Source organism: Tamandua tetradactyla, chromosome 5 (genome assembly GCF_023851605.1).
Source record: "Tamandua tetradactyla isolate mTamTet1 chromosome 5, mTamTet1.pri, whole genome shotgun sequence".
In the NCBI taxonomy this organism is placed as follows: domain Eukaryota; kingdom Metazoa; phylum Chordata; class Mammalia; order Pilosa; family Myrmecophagidae; genus Tamandua; species Tamandua tetradactyla.
In genome coordinates this window covers 42,854,924-42,868,128 of record NC_135331.1, presented here as the reverse complement: position 1 = coordinate 42,868,128, position 13,205 = coordinate 42,854,924, and the positions used below count along the sequence as shown (strand labels likewise).

At 40.4% G+C, this 13,205-nt stretch overlaps 1 protein-coding gene across 1 annotated transcript in view; it reads left to right on the top strand.

Annotated features, from left to right (window-relative positions):
* Positions 1-3,005, top strand: part of ANKUB1 (ankyrin repeat and ubiquitin domain containing 1) — a 43,949-nt gene extending 40,944 nt beyond the window's left edge. The window contains exon 5 of the mRNA XM_077159133.1: positions 2,069-3,005. Coding sequence (XP_077015248.1) covers positions 2,069-3,005 — 937 coding nt within the window. The remainder of the gene's footprint in view (positions 1-2,068) is intronic.
* The last annotated feature ends 10,200 nt before the right edge of the window (positions 3,006-13,205 follow it).

Here is a 13,205-nt window from a genome sequence, read left to right as displayed (position 1 = left end):
TAAGCAACCCCACCTTAAGTGGGTGGAGACACATCTCCATGGAAATCATCTAATTGAAAGTTACCACCCAAGTTGGGTGGGTCATATTTCCATGATTATCCATGGATAATCAAAAAGCTCCCACCCAAAAATATTGAATGAGGATTAAAGGACATGGCTTTTCTGGGGTACACCACAGATTCAAACTGGCATACCTCCCTTTTCAAATCTATACCTATCATCTTAATAACTTCTAAAAACTACATAGGACTCTAGAAGTATAATTTCTTTCTTACTGGTACTTTACTTAAATTTATTTTTCATTGTACATTTATAGTCCACTGAGACAAATTTCCTAAACTTCCTAGTTTTTGTAAATTATAAAAGCCTTTCTCCACACACTCCTAAATTTTAGTAGGCTTAAAAAATAATAGCTCTTGGGCAATAGATTCTTAGTGTAGAACTTATATTTTTATACGCAGTTAAATTAGGAAAGCTTAGAGCCTCTCAGATCTCATTATTTTACTTAAAACGTCTTCAAGTCAAACAAAAATTATTTATTGAGTAGCACTCACAATGTGCCAAGAACTGTTTAAGGACTAGGGATACTGCAGTAAATAAGCTTCCTACCTTCAAGAAGGAGACAAATAATAATAACCATGTAAATAAGCAGAAAGTATAATTTAAGATGTTTTGGGATAGTGAGTGACTTGGCTGAGGGCAGGGTGATGTCTAGTGGGGGGAAGGATGCTTTACAGCTAAGGTGGGTGGGAAAGCCTCTCTGAACAGGTGACGGTGGAGCTGTGCTCCAACTGGAAGAGGGCAGCCACTGTGGAGATCTGGGGAAAGTGCATTCCATGCATAGGAAAAGCAAGTGCAAAAGGTCCTGGGATGGAGGTGAACTGAGGTGTTGGAGAGACAACAGGAGGGCCTGTTTGGCTCCAGTGCAATGAAAGAGGTGGAGAGGGGGTCAGAGGGGAGATGATAAAGGGATATGTGGATCAAGGGGAGCAGTTTGAATTTAAATTACTGCGGGAAGCTATTGGAGAGTTTGAAACAGAGGATAGGGACCCTTCATTTCTGGAATAAAAAGATCACTCTGAGTGCTGTAAGAGGAGGAGCCCGAAGGGGAGACAAGAGGAGGTGGAAGACCAGTTAGGGGGCACTGGTGGCAATAGGGAGGGGCATGCATTGTGGGTGGGATCAAAGTCAGTAGCAATTTTAAGAAATCAGAAAATAAGGATTATTAGAAAAGACGAAACACACAAAACTTTCAAATTTCTAAATGTGCTGAATTTCTTCCCATATTTTCCCATTTAAAAATGTGTGGTAGTTAGGGTCAGGTGTCAACTTGGCCAGGTGATGGTGCTTGGTTCTGTCACTGTGTACTTGAATCCTTAGCCTGTGAAACTCATCTCTTGCTGGTTACCTCTGCAGTCGGTTAAGGAGCGTGCCTTCTGTGCTGAGTAATGTTTAATTTAATTAGCTGGAGGCTTAAAAGAGGGAGGTCAGAAGAGAGCTCAAGGCAGCACAGCCCAAGCAGCCCTGCACACCTCATCTTAGCATTTGCAGCTCAACCCATATGTTTGGAGATACGAAAATGAATTGCCTGGGGGAAAGCTGTTGGAACTCAGAAGCCTGGAGAGAAGATATCACCCTGTGCCTTCCCGTGTAAGAGAGAAACTCAGAAGAACGTTAGTTGCCTTTCCTCTGAAGAACTGTAAGTTTTTAGCTAATTAAATTCCCTTTTATTAAAAGCCAATCCATCACTGGTGTGTTGCATTCTGGCAGCTTTGGCAGACTAAAACATATTATAAAGCTTGATATCTTTCCTGAGCATTTGCTTTTCATAAAAAAGAAAACCACTCCAAGGAAATTAGAATTATTTACATGTGATAGTAGGATAATGTGTAGAAATATCACCTGTGAAATCTAACCAGTACATAGATGCCATTTCTAAAAAAACATTTTGGATACAAGTTAGGGGAAAATAAACATTTCAAGAGTGTTTCATGAATCGTTATGTAGCTATTTTGTTTGTTTCTTGGACTACTAACCACCCCCACTCCCACTTGTTTCACTTATTCAGGTATCAGAAAAGGGTAGCCCTGTACATCGCTGCCTTTTATGGATACATTGAGCTCACCGAATGGGCACTGAAGCAAGGTGTGAGGCCCCACGAAGCAGTGGGTGTTCACCCCTACCGAACGTGGTGCCATGAAGCCCTTCACGCAGATGTCTCTAAATGCCCCATTCACGCAGCTGCAGAAACAGGCCAACTGTTGATTCTGAAGGCTTTTGTCAACTGCAGTGTGCTGTGCCTGGAATGCAAAAATGCAGCGGGACAGATTCCCCTGAACATCACACTCAAACACAAGCATAAAGACTGTGTATTATATTTGCTGAGTAAAATGTGGTCCACAGTTTCCTTTCCAAAAATTTCAATTTCTATGAGGATTTATATTAAAACAAAACAGTGGGTCCTCAGAGCTCAGAGCCACAGCCTTAATAAAAGCCAACTTTATGGAGCAAGGGTCTTTGGGGCAAGAGTTGGTGACACTGTGATGGTGGATGGTTTTACCAAACCAAAAATGAACTCCAGGAGCTGGCATAAAGCTGGACACAAGGACTCAAAAAATACCATGTGCAAGTTACTGCCCCTCAGGGAACAAACTACAAGCAGGAAACCTGTCAACCTTTTGACAGTTTCACAGCAGGACACAAGAGGAGCAACCCTCAAATTTCCTCCACTGGTAGATGCAAATAAGTTCTCTGAATTACAGAGCCATCAACAAAAAAATGAGAAAAAATGTACTGCCACAGCTAGTAAAAAAGTAATAAAAAATGCATATCTTCCCCAAGTTCCCCTTCCTCCGGTTTCAAAAGTGGGATATTCACACCCATCGTTTTACTATGCAATGCCCAGTGCTGGCTCTTTACTAAAATCCTCCTTCTCGGCGTTCTCGGAGCACAGTGGGAAGACTCCAAGGGAGAATGCAATCTTCTGCTTAGCTGTAGCAAGGTAATGTTTTTCTCTTTAAATACACAAGGGACAAACCTTTAATAGGATGAGTGTAGGGAGAGAAATGATCCACAAAGTCCTTCCACATCATATAGTATAAGTTGTTCCTATACGACAATACCCAGCTTCAGGGATTCCATATAGCCTAATGTCTAAGACAAAATGAACTGATTTTTTTTTTTTTTTTTTTTTTTTTTTTTTTTGCAAATGCAATCTGTGTAAACTTCTGGGGTTTTCAGGAGAAAGTAGACACAATGAAAAGCGTTGTATCATTTAGCAAGCTCTCTTGCTTTTTCTTTTTCCTTTTCTTTTTTTTTAAGCTAATAAGAAATTGTTAATTGTAATTAAAGGGGAAAGAGGGAAAGTTGAAACGTGGGAGCTATCAAAAGCATCATGGAAGACTGCATGGCCATGAAAACGGAAGGAAAGAAAGAAACAATTTAACGACAAACTGAACCATAAAACTTGAGTTGACTTGTTGGGCAGGGAATAGAATTAGGGGGGAGTGTGGTGGTTGGGGGGGAGAGCTATATCAAATAGAATTGGACATTAATATTTAAGGTAAATTAAAAAGGTAACTGATTATCACAGTTAAAGAGTTGAGCAAATGTATCAGAAGTGGACTTTTCAGGCACATTCATTTCATAAGGTAAAATTTATATAGCGGTCGTCAGATTCCACTGAAAATTTGATTAGATCTTATGTCTCAATCATTAGTTATAAGGTATTATTGGATGTCAATAGAATAGAAGTATAGATTTATGAGTGGATTTTCCCCTTACTCAGTAAATGCAATGAGAAGGAAAGGAAAAACAAAGCTAAATAGTTTGAGTTGCCTTTCTGTGTTGGTCTTTAGTTCAGTTCTACCACAGTGCTTGGCTGGTTGTTGCCACCTAGTGGTAGGAGTCATTTTGTCTGCAAAACTGGCAAAAATCAGGATTAACAGTCAATGAAGTGCTTACCAGCTTTAACGTATGGAATTTGTAAGGTATTTCTGACTAGAATGTATAAAAGAGAGAAACGAAAATTCTAAAAAAGACTAGGAAATGATTAATGCAAAAATTATATACCCAATCTTAAAAGCAGGCTGCAAATACAAGAAAGACAATACTGATTGGTTTTAACAACAGATGTAGGTTAAAAACGAATCTTTTTTCAAACATTCAAAGAGTGCCTACTATGGCCCACGAAAGCACTTATACCTACCTGAAGTGGCCACTGAAGCTGGGCAGTCGGGTGGTCTGAGCACACAACTAAAAGACTAATCCAGCTCTTGCGCCAACATGATACGAACACGAGGGGTGGTCATGCGCCATTGGTGGCTGCACCCACCATCACCAAGCCAGTGTCATCACCAGCAGACGGTGATGCACCGTCGCGTAATTGTTCATGGTGGTGACCCAGGGACCTGGGTCAGGATGGGTAAAATAGCCAGAGTTGTATGGGGCTTCAGGGGCTCTCAATCCAGGACTCTAGACAGCTTACCTGGCACTATGTGGAGGCTCTAGCTCGACCACATGCCATTCAGGAGCTTCATCTTTAGATCCATAGAAATATACTTCTCAGAGCTGACTCAGACATCATCTTGCTGCAGTTGGCTCAGACCAGGTGCCCATTTCAGTCTGGGGTTGAGAGTGCGTGTGGCTGGAGAGACGATGACAATGCCTGAGGCCAGAGGTCACATGGTCTCATTCCTCTGACTCTTGAAGATGGTGTGGGCTTTACACAGATCAAAGGACACCTCCAAAGCGTGTCTGGACAACCATCTTCCTTACCCATTATCACCCAATTCCAGTGAGGTGTATGTGACCTGGAAGCCCAGTGTTTTAAGATTCGAATGTGGGGATTTGGTTCACAAGGTAGTAAGGACTGAGGGCACCGAGAATAGATGGTAATCCCTTGTGCTTCTGATAAAAGTAGAGCTCTCTATTTTTCTTCTTTATAAAAAGTACTGGTTATTGGGCAGGGGACCCTTGCCATGCATTCAGGCCCTTACATTTGCTGAGAGTGTTTGCCTCAAGCTTAGAATAAACCTGCTTGGCCCTGTCATGACCTGTAAGCCCTCCTCCCAATGTGGGAGTAACTCCTCTTTAAACCCCTCTTGATTAATGGTCTGTTTGTTGGGGTTTCTAGGAGCAGAGGAGAGTTTGAGAGGGGAGGATAACAAACAGGGAGGTGGAACAGAAGTTTGTGTGGCCGACAGACAGGTTTGGTACAGAGGTTTCAGCTGGGCAATGGAATAGTTTCCCTTAAAAAAAAAAGTGTCTGAATTACAAAACACAGTAATATTTGCTCTCTGTGAAACATTCAAACGGCATGGAAAAATATAAGGTAGAACATGGAAGTCTCCCTCCTTCCTCCAATCCTACTCTTCTCTCACTGTCTCCTTCCCTTCCCCAGAGGGCATCATCATCACCATTTGGTATATAGCCCTCTAAAACTTTTCTATGTATCTCAATTTATGTATGTGAGATATGCATAGGTGTATGCCCCAATTTTTTTTTTTTGCATGCTGTGGGGGAAATCTCATATTTTTTCATAAAAGTATCCTGTTATTGCAGCACCATCTGTTGAACTTTTGTTTGCTTGTTTGTTTTGGTTTTTTTTTTTTTTTTTTGGAAGTGCATGGGCCAGGACTTGAACCCAGGTCTCCTGCATGGCAGGTGAGAATTCTACCACTGAACAACCCTTGAACCCCCCATGCCTTTTTTTTTTTTATAAAAGGGGTTTTTACTGTATTTCCTGTTCCCATATATATGATATATCGAATATATCTCTCAACTTTTTCCAAATTAGGAGGATGTTCCAGGGAGGAAGCAATTGTAGGGGTCCAAGGAGAGCTAGTAGTAGGATCCTCTATAGAGATGGCTTTATCATGGAGAAGTGGATGAATTGGAGAGAGATGTAGGATTTGGTGATAAACTGAATATGGCAGGAAATGAGGGACATGGTGGGTGCAAGGATGACTCCAGCCTTTCAAATTAAATGATGCAGGAGGGAAGTTCTGGGCTTATGGAGACCCCCAGGCACTGCTGCAGCCACAGAGTGCTCTGCATCCACCCTGAAGAGACATGGTTAGCTGTGGGAGTCCTGAGACCTTCCTAGGAGTTTACAGACATATTTACAGAACAGCACCGTGGGCAGAGAGCCCAAGTAAGCACCCAATCGGTGGAGGAAAATAATGCCGTATTAGGGCAGTCTTAAAGCTGAGTGTGATTCTAATCCCCCATAATTACATCTGCCTCCCTTGGATGAGTGCCAAGAACCCACAAAATGACTCCAGGACAAAAGGCCTAAATCAGCCCTTTCACACATTCACAAGGGGTTCTGTGGCCAAGAGGCAAGAGTGGTTAGAGCAGGAATTGACCTGAAAAATACCAGTCTTTACTCCCTTCCTCCAACTCTGCTTTGTTTTTAGTCTAAATTCTCATCCCAATCGGTCATTTTATTAACCCTCTTTATCCTCACTAGAGTGTAAGCTCCATGAGGGGCAGGGACCTGTTTGGTTTTCGTTTTTCACTTTTAGTACCTTCAGTATATAGATACTAAATAGTAAATTCTCAATATATAATTGTTGAATGAAAGCAGAAAAGCCTAGGTTCAAATGCCATGGAGAGAATACAAATGAGCTCTGAGCTTAAAAGGAGTAAGGACATACCTCAGAAAGAGAGGGAAAAGTTTAAATCAAGTAGGGTTATAACACATGTGGGATATGAAGACTGATTAAAGGTGCCTAAATGATTTTCTTAAGATTTAAGACTTGATTTTATAGACAGAATGGATGGTCTAAGCTGGTTTAGAGGGCCCAGGGTGACATAACAGTTGAGGTACAGCAAGGAGTTAATCTGGAGCAGTAATGATGAATCAGACAGACTTGGAGCTAGTTCACATGTTCCAGACACTAAGCTATTTTTAAGCAAGCCTGCTCCCAACAGATTGAGTCAAAGCCCTTTAAAGCTACAAGACTTTGCCAGGCAAAGGGATGGTGGTAAGGGAAAGTACCCAAGCAGAGGGCACAACAGGGGGCAAAGGCACTACTTTGTGAAAGGGCAAGTGAGAAACTTAGTTTTCAAGAATCCCTGAAACTAGTTTCAGGATTTTCAAAAGGCACTTCTGGGGATAGGGAGAAATTGCTTGGAAATGAGTATGACAAGCTCCCTTGCCCTGAAACTGAGAAAGATCTGTGTGCCTCAGAGGAGTTTGCTTTTTATTTCCTTTCAGTGATGTAGGAGGTGAGATAGAAGATCACAGAAGTTTTCTTTTCTCAGGGAAATCCCGTAATCAGTTTTGTTTGGTTGGTTGGTTTTTGTTTTATGTTTTTGGAGACAAATCTGGTGGAGATGTGTGAGAAGAGTCCTGAAAAGGAGTGCTATCGAGGGCATGGAAGGATGACAACAGAGTAGATGACTCTGTACGAAGAGAAGCAAGAGGGAGTAGAGGCCTGGACTAGTAGAGTAATAGTTAAGGAGAAGGGGAAAGGCCATGATCGATGAATTGGGTCACCATTTGGATGTAGGAGTAGAATGAGAATGAGGAATTGAGTTTTGTTTCTAGCTTTGGAGATGGTGAGAACAAAAGTCACTAAGTATACTGGAAGAGTTACAAGTTCAGGAAGAAGGAAAAAGAGAGTGGGCATGTGGTTCGTTTCCATCTTTTGGTGATCATGAATAATGCTGCTATGAACATCGGGGTGCAAATGTCTGTTTGTGTTATTGCTTTCAGCTCTTCTGGGCATATACCAAGTAATGCTATTGCTGGGCCATAGGGAAACTCAATATTTAGTTCCTTCAGGAATGAAAAGTCTTTTATAGTGGCTGCACCATTATCCATTCCCACCAGCAATGCATAAGTGTCCCAGATTCTTCACATCCTCTCCAACATTTATAGTTTCCTATTTGTTTAATAGCAGCCACTGTTATAACTGTGAGGTGGTATCTCATGTGTAGTCTTGATCTGCAATTCACTTATAGCCAATAAAAATGAGCATCTCCTCATGTGCTTTGAGCCATCTGTATTTGCTCTTCAGAAAAATGCCTATTCGTATCTTTAGCCCATTATATAAATGGGTTGTTTGTTCTTTTGTTGTTGAGTTGTATGATTTCTTTGTATGTACAGGAAATCAAACCTTTTATCCAATATGTGATTTCCAAATATTTTCTCCCATTGAGTTGGCTGCCTCTTTACTTTTTTGACAAAGTCTTTTGAGGTGCAAAAGCATTTGATTTTGAGAACTTTCCATTTATCTATTTTTTCTTTTGTTGCCTGTGCTTTGGGTGTAAAGTTTAGGAAGCTACCTCCTGTTACTAGGTCTTGAAGATTTTTCCTACATTTTCTTCTAGAAGCTTTTGGTGCTAGTTCTTATATTTAGGTGTTTGATCCACTTTGAGTTAATTTTTGTGTAGGGTGTAAGATAGGGGTCCTCTTTCATTCTTCTGGCTACTGATACCCAGTTCTTCCATGCCCGATTATTGAAAAGGCAATTTTGCCCCAGTTCAGAGGATTTGAGGGCCTTGTTATAAATCAGTTGACCATAAATTTAGTGGTCTATTTCTGCACTCTTGATTCAATTCCATTGGTCAGTGCTTCTGTCTGTGTGCCAGTTTTTACCACTGTGGCTTTATAATAGGTTTTACAGTCAGGGAGTGTTAACCCTTCCACTTAGTTCTTCTTTTTTAGGATGCTTTTAGCTATTCGAAGTCTCTTTCCCTTCCAGATGAATTTGGTAATTAGCTTTTCCAAATCTTCAAAGTAGGTTGTTGGCATTTTGATTGGAACTGTGTTGAATCTGTAGATCAATTTGGAGAAAATTAACTTCTTAACTATATTTGGCCTTCCTATCCATGAGCAGGGAATGTCTTCCCACGTATTTAGATCTCCTTTGATTACTCTTAGCAATGTTACGTAGTTTTTTTGTGTACAAGTCCTTTATATCCCTAGTTAAGTTCATTCCTAAGTACTTGATTCTTTTGGTTGCCATTTTGAATGGAATTTTTCCCTTAACTGATTCCTCAGCTAGGTCATTGCTTGTGTATAGGAATGTTACTGATTTTTGCACATTAATTTTATATCCCACCACCTTGCTGAATTTGTTTATTAGCTCAAGTAACTGTGCTGTAGATTTCTCAGGATCTTCCCAAGTGTAGTATCACGTCATCTACAAATAATGAGTTTTACTTCTTCCTTTCCAATCTGGATGCCTTTGATTTCTTTGTCCTGCCTGATTTCTCTAACTAGAACTTCTAGTAAAATGTTGAATAATAGTGGTAACAGTGGGCATCCTTGTCTTGTTCCTGATTTTAGGGGGAAAACTTTCAGTCTCTCTCCATTGAGTATGATGCTGGCTATTGGTTTTTCATATATTCCCTTTATCATACTGAGTAGTCATTTGATTCCTGTCTTTCAGAGTGTTTTTATCAGGAGAGGATGCTGAATTTTGTGGAAAGCTTTTTCACCATCAATTGAGATGATCATGTGATTTTTCTCTTTCAATCTGTTAATGTGCTGTACTACGTAAATTGATTTTCTTGTGTTGAACCATCCTTGCATTCCTGGTATAAGCCCACTTGGTCATGGTGTATAATTCTTCTAATATGTTATTAGAGTCAATTTGCTAATATTTTTACATCTATGCTCATTAGGAAGATTGGCCTGTAGCTTTCCTTTCCTATAGCATCTTTACCCAGTTTTGGATTTAAAATGATATTGACAAAATATATTTAAAAATGATATTAGCTTCATAAAATGAGTTAGGTAGAGTTCCTTTTTCCTCAATTTTTAAAAAAAATTTGAGCATGATTGGTGTTAGTTCTTTTGGAATGCTTGATAAAATTCCCCTGCAAAGCCATCTGGCCCTGGGTTTTCTTTGTAGGAAGATTTTCAATCTCTTCACTTGTGAATGGTTTGTTGAGATCTTTTATTTCTTCCTGAGTCAGTGTAGCTTGTTCATGTGTTTCCAGGAATTTGTCCATTTCATCTAAGTTGCCTAGTTTGTTGGCATATAGTTGTTCATAGTATCCTCTTATGATTTCTTTTATTTCTTCAGGATCTGTGGCAATGCACCCCTTTTCATTTCTGATTTTCTTTATTTGTATCCTCTCTTTTTTCCTTTGTCACTCTTGCTACTGACATTAATTTTATTGATTTTCTCAAAGAAACAACTTTTGGTTTTATTGATTCTTTCTATTGTTCTTTTGTTCTCCCATTCACTTAACTCTGCTTTAATCTTTGTTATTTCTCTTATTCTATATGCTTTGGGGTTAGTTTGCTGTTCTTTCTCAAGTTCCTCCAGGTATGCTTTTAAGACCTTAATTTTTGCTCTTTCTTGTTTTTTGATACAGGCATTTTAGGCAATAAATTTCCCTCTCAGCACAGCCTTTACCACATCCCATTAGTTCTGATAAGTTGTATTCTCATTTTCATTCATCTCCAGATAGCTACTGATTTCTCCAGCAATTTCTTCTTTGATCCACTGGTTGTTTAAGAGTGTTTTATTTAATCTCCATATATGTGTGAATGTTCTCATTCTTCAGTGGTTATTGAGATCCAGCTTCATCCCATTGTGATCAGAGAAAATGCTTTGAATAATTTCAATGTTTTTAAATTTACAATGACCTGTTTTGTGCCCCAACATATGATCTTTCCTGGAGAATGTTCCATGAACACAAGAGAAGAATGTATAACCTTGTGTTCTGGGGTGCAATGACCTATATATGTCTGCTAGGTCTAATTCATTTATTAAGTTATTTAACTTCTCTATTTCCTTGTTGATCTTCTGTCTGGTTCTTCTATCTATAGAGGAGAGTGGTGTATTGAAGTCTCCTACTATTATTGTTGAAACATCTATCACTCCCTTCAGTTTTGCCAATGTCTGTCTCACATACTTTGGAACTCCTTGACTGGGAGCATAAACATTTATGATAGTTATACCTTCTTGGTGAATGACCCTTTAATTAGTATGTAGTGTCCTTCTTTGTCTTTTATGATGCCTTTACATTAAAGTCCATTTTGTCTGCTATTAGTATAGCTACTCCTGCTTTCTTTTGGTTACAACTTATGTGGAAAATATTTTTCCAACCTTTCACTTTCAATCTAGTTGTATTCTTGTGTCTAAGATGAGTCTCTTGTAAGCAGCATATAGCTGAATTATGTTCTTAATCCATTCTGCCAATCCTTATCTTTTAATTCATGAATTTAATACATTAACATTCAAAGTTATTATTGAAAAAGGCACCTCTTGAATCCATCATCTTATCTTTTTTATTTTATTTGTCAGAGCTATATATTCTATTCCCTCTTTCTCTTTGTATTCTTTCAATTGCCCTTAGTGGTATTCTTCAATCCCTCTTCCAGAACTCCCTCTCTTGTCTTTTTTTTTTTTTTTCAGCCAGCCAAACTCCTTTTAGTATTTCTTGTAGGGCCAGCAGCTTGTTGACAAATTCTTTCAGGACTTCTTTGTCTGTGAAAACTTTAATCTCTCCCTCAGTTTTGAAGGACAATTTGGCTGGGTACAGAATTCTTGGCTGGAAGTCTTTCTCTTTCAGGATCTTGAATAAATCATATCACTGCCTTCTTGCTTCCATGGTGCTAGTTGAATAGTCTGAGCTCAGACTTATTTGGTTTCTCTCATATTTAGTAGATTGTTTTTCTCTTGCCGCCTTCAATATTTTTTGCTTCTCTTCAACATTTGACAGACTGATTACTATGTGTCTTGGGTAAGGCCTATTTGGATTTATTCTGTTTGGAGTTCGTTGGGCTTCATTGATTTGTGTATTTATGCCCTTTATAAGAGTTGGGGAGTTTTCCCCCCATTATATCCTCAACTACTGTTCCTATCCCTTTACTCCTCTCTTCTCCTTCTGGGACACCAGCGATGCTTATGTTTGTGCACTTTGTTTAGTCTATCATTTCCCTGAGATCCAACTCAAAATTTTCCATCTTTTTTTTGCCATTTGCTGTTTTGAATCTTCTAAGTCAGTTATCCTATCTGCTGTATCACATATTTTTTCTTCCATCTCTTCAAATCTTGTGGCTCTAGTATGTTTTTATTTGGTCAACAGAATCTTTAATCTCTGTGATATCTGCTATTTTTTAATTTATTCTTTCAAATTCCTCTTTATGCTATTCTACTGTCATCTTGGTCTCCTTTATGTCATTTGCCATCCCACTTATTTTATTAAGTAGAGGTGTATGAACATCTTTGATTAGTTTTTTCAACATCTGTGTCTCCTTTAGTGTTTTAATATGGTCATTAGGCAGAGCTATATCTGTCTGCACTGTGATATATTTAATGATCTTCTGCTGTCTTTTGTGGCATGTAAATATCTTGAGTGATTTACTTTGGGAGTTGATTTCTTTCAGTAGTCTAAGGCCTTGTGTTTGCGGGATGGTTGTACAGCAGGGAGCAGGGTACAGGGTGGGGCAGTCAGTGTGGTGATTTGTTTCAGGGCAGGTATAGGCACATGTTGGGGATGTTAAGCTGATGCTTGTGAATGTGGGCACCCAGCGGCCAGGGAGGATGTAGCTGTGCAGGTGCACTGGTCTGGGGGTCATAACCCTGGTGTGCACTGGTTAAGGCACAGGGTCCTTTGTGCATAGAGCTGTGGCAGCAGGTCGGCATTATGTCTTTGTAAATTGGGGGCAGATGTGACCCAGTTGTGCAGGTCAGCACTTTCTCAGAGCTGGGAAGTGTGGCTGAAGGCCATGTGCATGCGCGGCTCTAGGACTGCTGTAAACTGAGGTTCCCAGAGCTGAATGACGTGATTGGGGGCCCATGCACATGCATGGGTCTAGAAGTGCTGTAAACTGATGCACTGAGCTCAGGGGTGGGGTGAGGCTGTGAGACACTCTGTGCAGGTGGGTGGGGTTAGCCTGGGTATGGAGGTTTGTACCCACAGCCTTTATGCACTGGCAACTGCCTGCAGGGAACAGGGAGGGGGAGGTAATGCTTGGGAGGGGTGGAGGAGAGGTGGGTTGGGCTGCACTTGGGGTGGGGGTGGGGGGCAGGTACGTGCACTGGGGGCTGGTAGGGTGGGGGCACCTGGAGGACAGGGAATGGGAGCGAGTGATGGGGTTCGGATGCGTAGGGTGTGTGGTGAGTCACTGGACATGGGGCTGTGCTTGTGAGTGTAGCGTGCCCAAGGAATGTGGCCTGGCTTATTTCCTAGTCCCTGATTCCCATCTGTGCACTCCCATGGGCTCTGCGCCT